The sequence below is a fragment of the Oryzias latipes genome, chromosome 1 (assembly GCF_002234675.1).
Source record: "Oryzias latipes chromosome 1, ASM223467v1".
NCBI lineage: Eukaryota > Metazoa > Chordata > Actinopteri > Beloniformes > Adrianichthyidae > Oryzias > Oryzias latipes.
In genome coordinates this window covers 28,757,357-28,774,046 of record NC_019859.2, presented here as the reverse complement: position 1 = coordinate 28,774,046, position 16,690 = coordinate 28,757,357, and the positions used below count along the sequence as shown (strand labels likewise).

General features: G+C 41.0%; 2 protein-coding genes across 4 annotated transcripts; one reads left to right on the top strand and one right to left on the bottom strand.

Annotated features, from left to right (window-relative positions):
• The first annotated feature begins 2,457 nt into the window (after positions 1-2,457).
• Positions 2,458-3,206, top strand: nanos3 (nanos C2HC-type zinc finger 3). Its single transcript, NM_001122828.1, is given in 1 exon segment — positions 2,458-3,206. A coding segment is annotated over 1 exon segment (606 nt). The 5' UTR covers positions 2,458-2,472; the 3' UTR covers positions 3,079-3,206.
• A 3,358-nt stretch (positions 3,207-6,564) lies between these two features.
• On the bottom strand, positions 6,565-16,684 carry LOC101155010 (thioredoxin domain-containing protein 2). 3 transcript variants are annotated; one of them, XM_011479057.2, is made up of 9 exons: positions 16,553-16,684; positions 16,401-16,443; positions 11,018-11,124; positions 9,704-10,959; positions 9,582-9,619; positions 9,308-9,459; positions 8,434-8,555; positions 7,413-7,511; positions 6,565-6,759 (listed from the first exon to the last, which is right to left on the bottom strand). In XM_011479057.2, exons 2-9 carry the CDS (start codon positions 16,432-16,434, stop codon positions 6,669-6,671), a joined length of 1,899 nt encoding a protein of 632 aa, XP_011477359.1. In that variant the 5' UTR covers positions 16,435-16,443; positions 16,553-16,684; the 3' UTR covers positions 6,565-6,668. The 3 variants fall into 3 exon arrangements, with proteins under 3 accessions (XP_011477359.1, XP_011477364.1, XP_023815475.1); XM_011479062.2 differs by having other exon boundaries at positions 16,581-16,681; XM_023959707.1 differs by lacking the exon at positions 16,553-16,684 and having other exon boundaries at positions 16,401-16,546.
• Positions 16,685-16,690: the final 6 nt, after the last annotated feature.

Here is a 16,690-nt window from a genome sequence, read left to right as displayed (position 1 = left end):
GAAGCTTCATGGGGCTTCTATTCCCATCCCTAGCAGAAGGTAAGTTAGACGAGAGCAAAAACACATGAACTAGATTTACTAGGCTGACCAGACTAAGCACCATCAGGGGCAACGAACTGGCGATAAATACTGGTACTGGATCTCCTTAAGTAGGTCTGGAGGCATGATGAGTAGACTGGACACAGCTGAGTCGAATCAGGAACCAAGCAGAGAGGTGAGGGGGAGGAGAGCTGCCAGAGGCACCATGACAGATGTCAGGAACATCTTGGGATGTGGATGCTGCACCACCTCCAATGCCAATGATTGGTCCTGCACAGCCAAAAAGGAATGCGTTACATTATTATCAATAGAAGCTTGAAGAGCCTATTTAATGCCAGACTTAACTTACGATTTCTTTATAATTACTATTTACTATGCAGCCATTAACCTTGCAGCCATTAACTTTCCAGCAGTTGACCTTTCACTGTATTGTTACACTGTTTTGTTTTTATTGCAGGTTTAGTAACTTCTCATCACTAGAATAATTCATTGTAGTAGGTTTAGGGGCTGTCATCTGGACTTAGTTTTTAAAGTTAGAAAACGTTTCACCTCTTATCCAAGAGGCTTTGTCAATTCTTTTTTGTAGCCAATTGGATAAGAGGTGAAACATCTTCTAACTTTAAAAACTAAGTCCAGATGACAGCCCCTAAACGTACTACTATGATGGAATCAACCTGGATGAATGAGACTTCATAGACACTAAAGAATGTTGTGACGTGAGGAGAGCAGAAGAAACTGTAGGCTGAGGAAGAACTGTGCAAAACATCATTATGTAGAACCAAAACTGCAAAATACAAATAAGAAATAAATGTACCCATTTATAAATAATAAATGTGAACAATAATTTGTGTATAACTGGAAATACAAGCATTTATGCACTTCTTTATCTATTGTTTTGTATATTCATACTTTTAAAATTAGTACATTTATTTTGTTTGTCATTTATAAATGGAAATATGTATTTCCTATTTGTATTTGGCAGTTTTGGTTCTCCATATTTTATGTCAATACAAGATTTTAAGGCAAACTCATTGTTGAAAAAGACTACGGTACCTGAATTGCTATGACAGAGTAACAGCAGTTTTTATCTGGCATAAACCGGAAAATGCTGAACGCACTAACTACCGGTATGTGTTAGCAAAACAATTAAACAATACGAAAACGTGAGTTAAAACATTTATCAGCCCGCCACACCATTATCATTATTTACTTTTCTCTGCTCTCCGACGTTTTGGAAGGTCATGTCTGACCTCATCTTGGAAACTTGGGTATCAGAATTGTTTTCAAGATTTCCATTACGTCAAACGGGGTTTTTTATCTGCAAACTTTACATCGAATCCATTAGTATTTTACATTAATGCACAGCTGTGCACAGAAAGGCAGGATAATGTAACAATACAGCCCAAAACGTTTGGCTACAACTACAAAACTTGGACCAAGCAGGGACATTTGGTTGGAGTCGCTTTTTGTACCCAGCCGGAATCCTATGACACCAAGTCTTTCACTTATTGGAATAGAGCTGTGACAGAAAAAGCCTGGAGCAAGATTGACAAGATTTGGACTGCTTTGAGATTTCACACCAAGCCTATTCTAACTGTATAGGTGCCGCACATGCACTAGTAAATAGTTGCGGAAAAAAAGCAGATGCCTCTCCCTGCTTTCCCACTGTGAACACCATGGGCTAAACGTGTTCAAGAATGTGCGTTTTGTGCTTTCTTGAAAACGTGTCATATATGCCTGCTGTGAATAGATTAGAAAGAGGATGCAGAAAAACGTTGACACTTTGGAGTTTTTTCCATAAGAAAATGCCAGAATGCAGACAGAACAGCAGGATAAAATAAAGATTTTGCATCTACTGGTTCAGAGACTACACCATATAAAAATAAGTATGTTTACTTGAGGTTTTATCAACTAAAAAACAGTTTTACCATTTTGAGTGATGGTTCTGCTGAACTCTGTGGATGAGTGAAGACTTAAAGCCGGTTCTGTATTTGAAATTCTGTTTCTTCTAATTAGAGGAAAGTTTTTGTTTTCCTTTTTTCATGAGCACGTGCAAGCCACCAAAGGACATGAGGCTGTGCTTCTGTCAACACACATTGGATTGGTTTGTCTCCAAAAATGCCTTTTTTTCTTGTTTTTCTCCGTGTCTGCAGAAACCTGCTGGAGTTCCTCACGACGGAGGTTAAGATTCGGATCAAAGGGCCGATTTCACTGAACCTGGAACATATCTGAATCCTTCACAGGGGGCACGCGCCTCCGTCACGCTTCACCTGTTCATTATAGGTTGAGATGATGGCCGCACGCGCTGTGCACGCGCGCGTCTGATTGGCTGCCGCTCTGCTGCCGAGTGTCATCAAAACACTGCTTGTATCTAATTACCAATCAGATGTGCGTGGGCGTGTTCGTGCGCGGAACCTCAGAGGTGCGCTAAGCATGTCAGACGTGGAGTCTGGACTTCTTCATCTGATCATGGAGCCAAGCAGCTCGCGCTTTCATCTGTGGAAGGACTACATGGGCCTGTCGGACACAGTAAAGGAAATCCTGGGTCGCAACCCCCCCACCGAGTCCTACCTGGAGTGCGGGGGCCATCGTTCAAGCAAATATGACTTGAACAGAGACATGCGCAGCAATGCTGCGCTGCAGAGTGCCCCAGCGGGCACAGACCTCCTTCGTGCACCCCCGCTCCGGAGCCCCAGGGCCCCCCATCTCCCAGGTAGCTTTGAAGTGCCGCCGCCGGAGCCGCCAAAATCCAGGTCCAGGGACTCAAAGGACACCGGGAGAGGTCGTCTGGATCAACCGGAAACCCCCTCTTCCCCTGATGGACCCATGGTCTGCAGTTTCTGCAGACACAACGGGGAGTCCGAGATGGTGTACCGCTCCCACTGGCTGAAGAACCAGAAAGGAGATGTGTTGTGTCCCTACCTGCGGCAGTACGTGTGCCCGCTGTGCGGGGCCACGGGGGCCAAAGCGCACACCAAGCGCTTTTGTCCGAAGGTGGACAGAACTTATTCTTCAGTTTATGTGAAGTCTAGGCGTTGAAAAGACTCAATCCATTGTAAATATGTGTGTGGTTTGTTTTGAATTATTTTTAACCTAATTTGCATGGTGTGCTGTTGTAAAATTAATATTTTCAAAACATTAAAACCAGGTTGTCTTTGGTTGCAAAATTAATATTTTTGCATTTGACACCTTTGGTAGTCTTTTTATTTTAAAAATATTAGTGCAAAACAAAGATGCCTGATAATCTTTGCAGATTAGGTTAAACTGTACGACGGAGTTTTAGGGCCAGTTTACAGACTTTTTTTTCAAATTATGATTTTAAGTCGTAAATTTGTGGGGAAAAAAGCCACAAATGTTAACTACGAGATTTGAAGTCGTAAATTTACGATTTTTTTCCTGCTAAATTATATATACGAGATAAAAACTCGTAATTTACGGAAAAAAAGCCATAAAATAATGAGGAAAATCGGATCCATGCTTGAAAGATGAAATATGTGGAACTTTTTGTGAAGCTTATTTCCGGATAGGTTTAAAAAAACAAGGATTCTGAGCCTTTTGACGACTCAAAATTAGATTATTTTCAGTGGAGCTGACTTTCCGGGGTTAAAGCGGATAAAATAAGAAGCTCAGAGACGGGTTTGGGTGTAGAGGACAGCCAATTTATTTTCCTTTTCATTCACATGTATTTTTTTATAAACTTTTTTGCACCTTTTGCCATTTTACAAGGAAGCACTTTCAGGTATGCAATAAAAACATAACTGCAAATATTAAATACCCATATGTAGAAAATAACACAAAAACTAGAATAGATATAGAAATAAGCCAGGGGGTTAAACTCTACGAGAACATGTTGAATCTATCACATACAGACAATGTTTTGATTGCTTTTTGCTTCTTTGAATTTCGAATACTATTGATATACTGATTTAACTCAGAAAAGAATACAATGAAACAGGGGTTTCGACCAGAGAATTTACATTTATGAATATGAAATTTGGCCAAAATGAGTAAGAGATTTAAAAGTAAACCAGAGTCCCTTTTGTATATTTTTTATATTAGACCCACCAAGATACCTTACCAGAATAAAACAAAAATCAATTGTATCATTAATGAAATCACAAATCTAATGCCAAAAAACTTGAACTTTAGGACAATACCAGAAAAGATGGATGATTGTTTCAGGGTATTTACAGCAGAAACTACAGAGTATCAATGTTAAATCTAAATCTGTTTTGAATGAACATTTTAGCTGGGTACATTTTGTGGATAATTTTAAAAAAAACTTCCTTAACCTTATTGGTGATTAAGAATTTATTGGGTGTTTGCCAAACCTTCCATGCAATATCTTCAACAAACATGTTTCCATAAGACATACTACGAGGTAGTGAAACACCGTTCGTTTGAAATAATGTACTTTGTTTTCCTGGGATAACCACTTTCTTTTCATTCACATTTTTTTAACTTTATCGTACAAAACGTACGTACAATACAAAACACAATTTTGCAAAGTAAACTTCAGATATGCCAGGGGAGCTTACATATTACATTCATTTTACATAAAAACCATACCCACAAATGCATTTGTCTCATCACGTCATCAACCTGTCATGCACAGAAGACCAACGGGCGGCAGTGGCCAGGCGGTTGAGCAGGTCGTCCAATGATCAAAGGGTAAGCGGCTCAATTCCCGCCCCCCCCAGCCAACCATCACCGCGCCCTTGGGCAAGACACCCCACCCTCCTTGCCTCCAGCATGGCCAACTGGTGTGAGAATGTGTATAAATGGTCCTGCTGATGGTCAGAATGGCCGTAGGCGCGAACTGGCAGCCACGCCTCCATCAGTCTGCCCCAGGGCAGCTGTGGCTACATCAGTAGTTCCCATTACCAAGAATGAATGAGGAGTAAAGGAATAATGGTGACACTGTAAGCACTTTGAGCGTCCGGAAAAGCACAGATAAATCCAACCCATTATTATTATTATTATAACTGTATACGCCCCCTCCTCCAGATCCATGTCCCGTTTCAACATAAAGCAAAAAAGATGAATGAAAATAGTCTGTTATAATAGCATAAGAACGTTGAAAATACCAAAAAGTGCTCCTCCTCACACGGAAGCGCCACACAAACGTAGAGATTTTGGTTTCATGGACGAAGAAAGGATTGAAGTGGACAGTTGCAAGGATACTTCATCCCTAGCTGCAGAGATCCTGCAAGCCACCAATCAATGAATTAATAAATGAACTAATAAATCGTAAATCAAACAACTGAGCTTTCAAACATTGTTGACGTTATTAATAAACATTCAGCTCACCTGTTTGAGTTTAGTCGGTCTGCTCTGCTGCTGCGCGGCGTTCACTTGCTGCTCTGTATGCTCACTTCAACTTTGATCTCTTAAAATTACGAGTTTTTCCTCATAAATCTACGACTTAAAATCTCTCTTTGGTGGCCCTAAAACTCCGTCTAAAAAAGGTGATTTTAATCTTCATTTTCTTTAAACGTATCCTCCATCATGAGAAAAATGCCAAAAGAACGTTAAACACAATTTTCATCAAAGTGGGACTTTAAATCATCCGTACTTATTAATTGTCCTGACATTCCTGACAAACCCACAAATGAACAAGGAGAATATGCTAACTCCATGCAGAAAGGACCTGGCTGGGATTTGAGCCAGCACCTTCTTCCTGACAGGTGAGAGTGCTAACCACTACACCACCATGTTATGTTATTGACAAAAGATTCTCATAAACGTCCAGTTTGGACCAAGTACAAAAAAAAGGTTCCATCAGATTATATCTGAGCCGTGAATGGACATGAAGGTTTGAGTTATCTGGGGTTTAGCTCAGGGGGGGACACTGAGTTCTGCCTCCCTGCTTGTTTTCCAACAAACCTTGCTCTGGCATGTTCTAACTGTCTGGACACACCTGGACCAGGTAATCAACCGCAGAACTGGTGTCACTTAGAGGATTGTGATCAGGAAAGACTGATCCAAATAAGGTAAACCGTGAAACTAAACACTTTCATTACATTATGCATTGTGATCAATTAGATTTTTCTGTGGCTTTTAAAGTAATTGGCTAATAAAAAAAACTTTTTAAAATCCTGTGTCTTATTGTTTTCTATTTGAGGATCCTGTTTAACCCTTGTGCTATCCTAGGCACTTTAACATTGGGAGTGGGGTCATCTAGACCCACTAGACAGTGCTCTGAACCTTTTTTCTTCATTGATTTGTGATCTTCACTGGTGTCCATGGATTACATGAAATCTTTCCACCTTTATCCACCTTTGTCATGGTAGGGAGAACATCTCAATGTAAGGGTGGGGTCATAGGATAGCACAAGGGTTAAAAGAACGTGTCAGATGAGAAAGCATCCCACTCACCACCACTTCTCCTGTCCACGCATTCAAGATCCTCCTCACATCTTCACTGCAGCACAACTGCATGGATTTTTGTTTGAAATCGTCTGCACTGGAGGAACGCGTGTCCTCAGCACCTTAGCTTTCCACACGTCTAATTCTCCAAAAACCATTGAGAATAAGCAAACACTTTATTCAGAGAACATCAGAGGAACCCAAACATTTGTAGAAAAACTGCCTTTTCTAAACAAACAGAATCATCATTTAACTTTGCCCTCAGCGCTCTCGGTGGGTGGAGTTTCTTGAGGCTTTGCTTTTGAAGCGTCGCAGGTTCTGCAGCTCCCGGTGAGCCGCCATGACTCTTCGACTGGAAGACAAACATTCAACTGTTTTGTTCTACTGTCCTTTAGCCCTTGTGCTATCTTGTGGGGTCCAGATGACCCCACTATGTTGAGAGTGGGATCATCTAGACCCACTACACAGTGGGCTGAACCTTTTTTCTTCAATGATTTGTGATCTTCACTGGTGTCCATTGATTACATGAAATCTTTCCACCTTTATCCACCTTTGTCATAGTAGGGAGAACACGTCAATGTAAGGGTGGGGTCATCTGGACCCCACAAGATAGCACAAGAGTTAGAGGGAATTCAACTGCTTTCTCCTATTAACCCTTGTGCTATACTATGGGGTCAAGATGACCATTGATGTGTTCTTCCTACCATGACAAAGGTGGATAAAGGTGGAAAGATTTCATGTAATCCATGGACACCAGTGAAGATCACAAATCATTGAAGAAAAAAGGTTCAGCGCACTGTCTTGTGGGGTCTAGATGACCCAACTCCCAATGTCAAAATGCCTAGGATAGCACAAGGGTTAACCTGCCAGTAACTGGCTCCTCCCATAAGTGTTACATTACTGTCAGCCCCAGCAGTCAATAAGGACACAAAAAGAGTCACATGACAAAGATGATGAAAGATCAGAGCAGAGCAGGTTGAGAGGTAAAGGATGATGGGAACTAACTTTGCAGAGGAGAGCTCGCTGATTATTCCACAGAGCAGCTCTGTGGCATCTTCCAGGCAGCCTGATGGCCCAGCGTCTACATCCTCCATCAGCTCCTCCCTGGAGGAAAAACAGCGGAGTCAGCCGTTGAGCATTCAATGAAAGGATGCAAATCAACGCTTTTCTTTAAACAGTTTTAAAATCTGTGGGAGGAATCCTTTTTCCACAAGAAACCCACGCCCGCCTGTTCAGAAGCTTCACCTGCAGCAGCTCTGTGCTCAAATCTTCAGGAGAATCTTCAGTTCTGGGCTGTGAGGATGTGCCTGAATGTCTTTTCCTGCATCAACACACCTGAGCCCTTCAACCGAAAGGTATTTGGCATGAAGCAATACTATATATACTCTGTACTAATCATAAAACTTCTATAAGTATGCATTTGAAAAAATCCAACCTTAAAAAATTTAATGTCATCATCCAATCAATCAGTGGTGTGCCATCTAAGAACCAGCCTTTTCCGGTTACTTACCATTTCATTTTAACAGTTCAACTTGATTATTTTTGCTTTTCAAATTGTTATCTTTTTTTTGGAATTGTGTTTTGATTTCTAAAACCTAATGTTTGTTTATTATTTGTTTTGCTTTTCTTAATTGTGATCTTTCATAGGTTTTTGCATTGAGTGATATGTTGGTGTGATCTGCACTTCAGTACCACCGTATTTAACTTTAACAATATTAATAATAAGGAATAATAGAATGGCTGTTTAAAAATACAACCTAATATTGGCACCACCTTTGTTCTGTAAAGAGTTGTTACATTTTAATTGTTTTCAGTCATCTTTACATTTATGCACTGTTTATTCCTGATCCTCAAAGAGTTACAGTTTGATGGTGAAAAGCGTCTGGGACCTTCGTAGAAAACCTCGAGCAGCTTCTTCGTCTTTCTCTGCTTTAACAGATTCAGTGGTGAAGCGAAGACGTGACTGAGGCTGCGGCATTTTAAGCCCCGCCTCAATCACTCTCTCACATCCCTGCGTGTTTCTCACGTGAAAACAATGGTGTTGAGCTGGGAGTCGGAAACATCATCGGAGCATCCACAGGCGCCGTGCGAGTCCCCGCCTGAGCTGGGCGCCGCCTTTGCCGCTGCAAGATCGCCTGTAGGTCCACCCTGAATGAGACAAGAACACGAGGGCCTCAGTCCAAACGCAGCCACTGAGTCATGAATTTCAATCATTTTCAGGCATCATGACTTTTTAAATTTTGTTTAATGAATTTAAATCAATTTTACATTATTAAATTTATATTTATAAAGCACTTTTTATACGTCAGTATCAGAAAGTTCTTCACATAACAAAAACACATTTCTTCCTTAATAACATAAAATAAAAGCCTTCAAATAAAAAAAATAACCCCACACAAGCACGCACCTCCACCAATACCTAAAATCGCGGTAGGAAGTTCTCTGCTGTCCATGACTTTACGTCTAAAAATACAGTTTAGTAGGTGAAGCTGCTTCACAGTTTGGTGAATCTTGTGTAAAATTGTAAATAACTGTTAATGACCTTTTACACATATGATGGGGTTTTGCAGATTATTTTCTGCTTTGACAGTGTTCAGCTCCATCTAGACGAGCTCTTTAGCATTAAGAAAAAAGATGGAGGTGTTTGCTTTTTCAACCATTTCATTTTCTCTGGTTCCTCCTCAAACCTCTGCATCTTCAGCTGTTGTGTAATCACACACATTTTCCCAGGAAACAGTTTTTGTAGTTCATCTTCATCAATTCATCTCTGGGTGAAGTGACAGGTTTGAGGATAGAAGAGCTGAATGAGGAGCTGAATGAAGAGCTTCTCAGAAATCGTGGAGGTGGTTGGTAACTCCTCACATTTAGCAGAGAAGTAATGAAGGAAAGAAAGCACTCACATTGCATGCCTCTCCTGGTTCTGCGGTCTCTTCAGGCTGCAGCGCAGGTCCACTGGTGGGAGCTTCAGTTGAGGATGCTCCTCCTTCAGCACGGTTTACCGACTGTGAAATACTCTCTTCCTCTGCCTGCTGGCGGTTACTCTCCTCTGGACCTGTGTTTGAGGAGAATGAAGAACTTATGTACAGCTCTGTCTCCCTTTATTTATGTTTCTGACATCTGACACACTTTCAGAAAAAACTCCTTTTGCAGACTCTGAGTCAGGGTCACACTCACCCCTGTAGAGGACGCTCATGGGGGCTTCAGTCGGTGCTCTGGAACAGATTCATGGACAGAGAAAAAGGTTTAAACTCATTTTATTTGGTGTAAAAAGGTTTCACTTTGGAAGAGATGCTGACCTTGCATCCTCGCCTGCAGACTGTAGCTCTGCCTGCTTTGGCTCTGCAGACTGGAGCTCTGCCTGCTTTGGCTCTGCAGACTGTAGCTCTGCCTGCTTCGGCTCTGCAGACTGTAGCTCTGCCTGCTTTGGCTCTGCAGACTGTAGCTCTGCCTGCTTCGGCTCTGCAGACTGTAGCTCTGCCTGCTTCGGCTCTGCAGACTGTAGCTCTGCCTGCTTCGGCTCTGCAGACTGTAACTCTGCCTGCTTTGGCTCTGCAGACTGTAGCTCTGCCTGCTTCGGCTCTGCAGTGTGTAACTCTGCCTGCTTCGGCTCTGCTGACTGTAGCTCTGCCTGCTTCGGCTCTGCAGTGTGTAGTTCTGCCTGCTTTGGCTCTGCAGACTGTAGCTCTTCCTGCATCGGCTCTGCAGACTGTAGCTCTGTCTGCTTCGGCTCTGCAGTGTGTAGCTCTGCCTGCTTTGGCTCTGCAGACTGTAGCTCTTCCTGCTTCGGCTCTGCGGACTGTAGCTCTTCCTGCTTCGGCTCTGCGGACTGTAACTCTGCCTGCTTTGGCTTTGCAGACTGTAGCTCTGCCTGCTTTGGCTCTGCAGACTGTAGCTTTGCCTGCTTCGGCTCTGCAGACTGTAGCTCTGCCTGCTTTGGCTCTGCAGACTGTAGCTCTGCCTGCTTTGGCTCTGCAGACTGTAGCTCTTCCTGCTTCGGCTCTGCAGACTGTAACTCTGCCTGCTTTGGCTCTGCAGACTGTAGCTCTACCTGCTTAGGCTCTGCCTGCTTCTGCCCGCTTTCATGGCCAGAGGAGCGCAGAGGGGTGTCTGAATCATTACAGACCTTCATCCCAGCTCCCTTCACAAAACTTGGCTTCTTCTCATAGTTTCCTAAAACACGACTCCGCTCTCCATCCGTCAGGCCACAGGAACCCATCCTACGCCTCTTCTTGGCTGGAAAAGCCATGGTGGAATGCTGCTGCTCCCGCCGTCCCTCCACCTCCCTCTTGTGTTTCTCTGCCCGTTGTCTCTTGCTGCCTTCCTCGGCGGCATCCTCACCTGCCCAGCTCTCCGTCTGATTCTTGTTGCTGCGGAAGCTAGACTTTGGAGCTGCTGTGCTCAAAGAAATGACCTCTGATTCATTTGTTGCCTTTTCTTTGGTGGCTTCATCTGGCCCTGTCAGACAGGAGCACTCTGCTGCCTGATACATCTGATGCACAATGACGGCGCATTCCTGCAGAGGCTCGGCTGCAGCTCCGCCCTCCTCTAACCCCTAAAATTTAACCGCATTTTAGTTTGAGTGGCTGAGGTGGAGAAATGACATTAATTACCTTCAGAAGTAGAGAGGCTTGAGCATTGCCCTTTAGAACAGCATCATTGCTTTCAGCTTCCTTCTTTCTTGACCTGAGCAGCCGTGCTGGGGGCGGGGCTAAATCCTCTGAAACAAGAAAACAACCTGGATCAAAACTGTTAACCCATGTGAGGATCAATTACTTTTAAAAAGGAATCTGTATTTTACATGTATCCTGAATTATCATTTACTCTCCAAAATGAAAAGTTTGGAGGGTGGGGGGAGGAGCTTTCTGTCAGGTAAGCAGCTGCATCCAAAGTGCGACCTATGGTCAACTTTAACCCAGCCTAATACCCAGGATTTTCAAACTGCAGCCCTCAAGGCCTGGAGTTTGCAATTCTTGCTATAACCTCCTTCAAAAATTAATTAAGTATGCTACGTTGTCAGGAGCAGAAAATCCAAGCAAAAGCCAAATAGTTTGTGATTTAGGATGAGTTGACAAAGAAAAAACAGGGTTTTAATTTGTTTTTCTTTTTTGAAACAAACTTTATGAAGAAGCTGACACAATACAATAGGTAAAAGAAAACACTGTACATACTGTGCAACCTGCACACCAACAATCAACTTTACAGTCCAGAGGTTTCAATTATCAGTAGCTTTTTGAACATAGAATATCAAAAAAGTTTAAAAGATGAAATGTTCTTTTAGCCTTGCATGTGTTCAATTGTTTTGTAACATGATTTAAAGTCCAGAGGGAATACAGTAAAACAAGGTTGTGAATTAGACCATTTACATATCCCAAAAATGACAAACAGTTCAAAAACAAACATTTGATTTTTGGACAAACCATGTAAAGCATAAAATCAAAAGTATTAACTAAAATTTATATTAAATTTTGTATTTATGAATTCTTCAAAATCAGACCTAAATTTCTTTATGTACAGTGGGGAAAAAAAGTATTTAGTGAGCAACCAATTGTGAAACTTCTCCCAATTAAACAACGAGAGACACCTGTAATCTTCATCATAGGTAAACCTCAACTGTAAAATACAAAATGAGAAAATAATCCAGAAAATCACATTGACTGATTTCTAAAGAATTTATTTGTAAATTATGGTGGAAGATAAGTATTTGGTCAATATCAAAACTTCATCTCAATACTTTGTTATATCCTGTTTGTTGGCAATGACAGAGGTCAAATGTTTTCTGTTAGTCTTCACGATGTTTTTACAAACTGTTGCTGGTATTTTGGCCCATTCCTCCATGCAGATCTCCTCTAGAGCAGTGATGCTTTGGGGCTGTCGCTGGCTAACACCAACTTTCAACTCCCTCCAAAGATTTTCTATGGGGTTGAGACACTGGCTAGGTCACTCCAGGACATTGAAATGCTTCTTATGAAGCCACTCCTTCATTACCCGGGCAGTGTGTTTGGGATTGTTGTCATGCTGACAGACCCAGCCACGTTTCATCTTCAATGCCCCGATGGAAGGAGGTTTTCTCTCAGAATCTGAGGAGACATGGCCCCATTTATTTATTCCTTCACACTGATCAGTCGTCCTGGTCCCTTTGCTGAAAAACAGCCTCAAAACATGATGCTTCCACCCCCATGCTTTACAGTAGGTTTGGTGTTCTTTGGATGCAACTCATTCTTCCTCCCCCAAATACGACGAGTAGAGTTCTTACCGAAATGTTCTATTTGGTTTCATCTGACTGTAGGACATTCTCCCAGTCCTCTTCTGGATCATCCAAATGTTCTCTAGCAAACTTTAGACGGGCCTGAACATGTACTGGCTTTAGCAGGGGGATACGTCTGGCACTGCAGGATTTGAGTCCTTGAGGGCGTAGTCTGTTACTTATGGTAGCCTTTGTTATTTTGGTCCCATCTCTGTGCAGGTCAATCGGTCTCCCCATGTGGTTCTGGGATTCTTTGCTCACCGTTCTCCCACAACAGGGGTGGGATAAGATAAGTTTGCTTCCTTCCACTTTCTTTCAAGCAAATTATGATTGAACGACTGATTATTCTAAGATTGATTTGTCTTTGTATGGATGTAAAACTCTGTTGATTGTATTGTTATGTGCAATATCCTAGGTCTGATTGCTTTAAATAAACCATTTCCAAATCCAAATTTTGATCCCACAGGGTGAGATCTTGTGGAGAACCCCAGTTTGAGAGAAATTATCAGTGGTCTCGCATGTCTTCAATTTCCTAATAATTGTTCCCACAGTTGGTTTCTTCTCACCAAGCTGCTTACCAATTGCAGATTCAGTCTTTCCAGCCTGGTGCAGGTCAAAATTTTGGTTTCTGGTGTCCTTAGACAGCTCTTTGGTGTTGGCCATAGTGGAGTTTGGATTATGACTGTTTGATTTTGTGGACAGGTTTCTTTTATATAGCAGTGACGTGCGGTGAGGTTAATGGCTGGTGAGGCACTGACGTCATCAATCAGATTTACAAACATATGAACCATACTGAGTAACTTATTCACCATTAAATTGACAACAGTTAACGTGTTTTGTTTAAAATATCATTTCAACATGTTTTTTCATATACAAACTGCAGCATAGAAAAAAGCACAAACCTTATTATCATCTTACCTTTACTTGTAAATAAAGCCCATATGCCGCTCCTTCTGAAGAAAATGACTTGCCGCTTGCTATCACTTCTTCTATTATTTTTAGCGTCATAATCTCAGGGCTCATCGGCGCCCCCTAACTTGAGGCACGGGAACTTCTGGCCTCACCCAGTTGCTTTTTTGCCGGCGTTTAGCGTTCAGCACAAGAAACACGTCCCTCACAGTTATTTATAAAAACAAACACTGTACATCATATACATCTGCTAAATTATGTAAACTCAGCTCATATAGTACAAGTGATTGAACCGACATACAGAGAGACAGCAGTACCGACTGACTGCATAGGTATTGCGCAATCCAAGGTGAGGCTCAGCGGGCTGGTGCCTCATCGCACGTCACTTCTTAGTATCTGAACGGCAAATGCGGAAATTCAGCGATTTTGAAAAGAAAAAACACCCAAAAATGATACATTTAAATGGAAAATGACTGCAAAGCACAAATTACTGAACTTAAATATAATAATAATTGAATTTATTTTTCTCTTTTCTTCCCATAATGACAGGTGAGGCACTGCCTCACCTGCCTCTCCTGACTGCACGTCACTGTTATATAGATAACCAGTTCAAACAGCTGCCATTAATACAGGTAATGAGTGGAGGACAGAGGATCCTCTTAAAGTAGAAGTTACAGGTCTGTGAGAGCCAGAAATCTTGCTTGTTTGTAGGTGACATAATACTTATTTACCACCATAATTTACAAAGAAATTCTTTAAAAATTAGACAATATGTTTTTCTGGATTGTTTTTTCTCATTTTGTCTCACATAGATGAGGTTTACCTATGATCAAAATTACAAGCCTCTCTTATCTTTTTAAGTGGGATAACTTGCCCAATTGGTGGCTGACTAAATACTTTTTTGCCCCACTGTTCAATAAAATGATAAAATAAATGAAAAATGGTCTCCTTACTTGATTGGCAAAAAACATGAGACCCTTCTAAATTTATTTTAAATCTTGTTAGCTTATCTTTAGCGTGTCTTTTAACTTTTGATGTAAAATTTTCAAACCTCTTTTATTTATTATTAACACAGTTTTCATGAACAGTAGTAATAACCGGTATCCAAAATGTACATCACCTATGGTTGAATACCAAATAAACTTTGCAGCATGTGGAACTTAACAAGAAATTCATTCCTTCCATTTCTTATCCGTTTTCTCCCTTTCATGGTCTCAGGGCAACTGGAGCCTATCCTGCCACTTGTGGGCAAAGGCAGGGGGCATCCTGGACAGGTTGCCAGTCTGTCACAGGGCCACAATCACACACCCATTTACACCTATGAATAATTTAAAGTAACTAGAATAACCTATGAAGCATGTTTTTGGACTGTGGGAACAAGCTGGAGTCCCCGGAGAAAACCCACACATGCACAGGGAGAACATGCAAACTCCACACAGAAAGGTCCCCCATTGGAGTTCTGTTTCAGGTCCCACAGCCGGGACTTTAACCAGGGGCCTTCTTGCTGTGGCCAAGAGCGCTAACCACTGCTCCACAGTGCAGAAATTCAATTTCTAATATTTATTGGGGCATATTTTCCTTGTAGTGTCTGCATCTCCAATAAAAACCTATCTGTGAATGAGACACGTTTTTGTAATATTTTTTTATATTCTATACATTATTTTTACTTGGAAAAACATTACATTTATGAAATACACAAATTTGTTAATATCTGAGTTCTTATAAAGAACAAATGACGATTTTCTGTCTTTTCTTTAATGTGTCAGGTTTTACTAAAGAGAACAAAAAAAAAACATTTTTTTATTCTGTTTTTCCTATTTTATCTGTCTTCCAGCACTTTTGAATGTTTGGCAACAAATGTCTTGCTTTTGTATTTGCTTTTTCCTATTTTCACAGTCCCTCTGCTTCATTTGACCACTTTTTAAAAATTGCTTTGAATCATTATTTAATCTCTGCCCATGTTGCCTGCAAGGAGTCGTGGTTTTCCAGCACAAAAGTCATCTAAAAACCACCAGACCCAACAAAAGAAAAATAAAATCCAAAATATTAATCAGGGATTAATTATCCGTTATTTATTACTTCCTGAGTTGATTGAAAGTTCAACTTTAAAATATTTTTAATGTTATTAATCCATCATTTTTGCAGTCATTCAGAGAAAAACATGAGATAATGGACTCCTATTGACTATTGAAATTTTCAAACAAACAAAATAAGCACTATAAATTTGCTTAAGTAAAAGCAACTTCTATATGAGATACAGTTGCAGAGCTTAACATTGTGATCATTAAATAAACTGTATTTTACAATTTCATTACAATGAAAGACTGATAGACAAGAGAAGAAGATTGATATTCAGGTAGAGTTGGATTCAGGTAGAGTTATTTCTAAGTCATACTGTAAAAACAAAACAAAATGTGTTCCGGAAAAATACAAGAGAAGAAGAGTTCTCATGTAGTCAATAATTCAAAATTGTAAAACTTTATTAATTAACTGTAATTTAGCATTGTACCATTAGCAACTAGTTCAATCATTATTCAGCTCTATTTTCCAGCGTTTTGAACTTGTTTTTAGTTAGCGTAGCCTCCTTCATTTATCTGTCAGGTGTTTACATTGTTGATCTTTCTTCAGCTCAAAGGTTTGTGTTAAAATCTTCTGCTAAGTATAATCACGTTACTTTGATATTTAAATAAATAGGCCTGTACATTCTTATTTCTACAATATTGTTAAAAGGATGTGGGGGAAACTTTTCCATGTTAACTTTTTCCCCCTGTAATTTTGTGTTTCTTAAAGAATAAAGGCGGAATAAATGAGAACATAAGGCGATCATTCTGGAGTTTTACCAGAGCTGCTGATCTTCGCTTTTCCTTTGGCCATCTCCTCCTCCTGAGGAACAGAAACGTGATGAGACCTGCAGGACATCTCTGACGCAATCACGTTTAGTTAAATTCACATTTTAACAAACTGATCGGAACAAACGTTGCTCAAAATTCACCTGCCCTCTCAAGGTGTCCAACTTTTACCTAGGATAAATCTCTTTCGCCTCTAGTCGAGAGTTTACGTCTGCGGTGGGTGTGGTCTACACAGCCGCAAAGCGGAATGCAGGTTGCCGTGGAGACGTGCAGTAGGAAGT

Coding starts and splice junctions, on each gene's coding strand:
- LOC101155010 (XM_023959707.1), bottom strand. CDS start 16,479: ATGTCCTGCAGGTCTCATCACGTTTCTGTTCCTCAGGAGGAGGAGATG. Junction 9,620..9,703: donor TCTGCAGGCGAGGATGCAAG/GTCAGCATCTCT, acceptor AATCTGTTCCAG/AGCACCGACTGAAGCCCCCA. Junction 7,512..8,433: donor CTCAACACCATTGTTTTCAC/GTGAGAAACACG, acceptor TTTTTCCTCCAG/GGAGGAGCTGATGGAGGATG.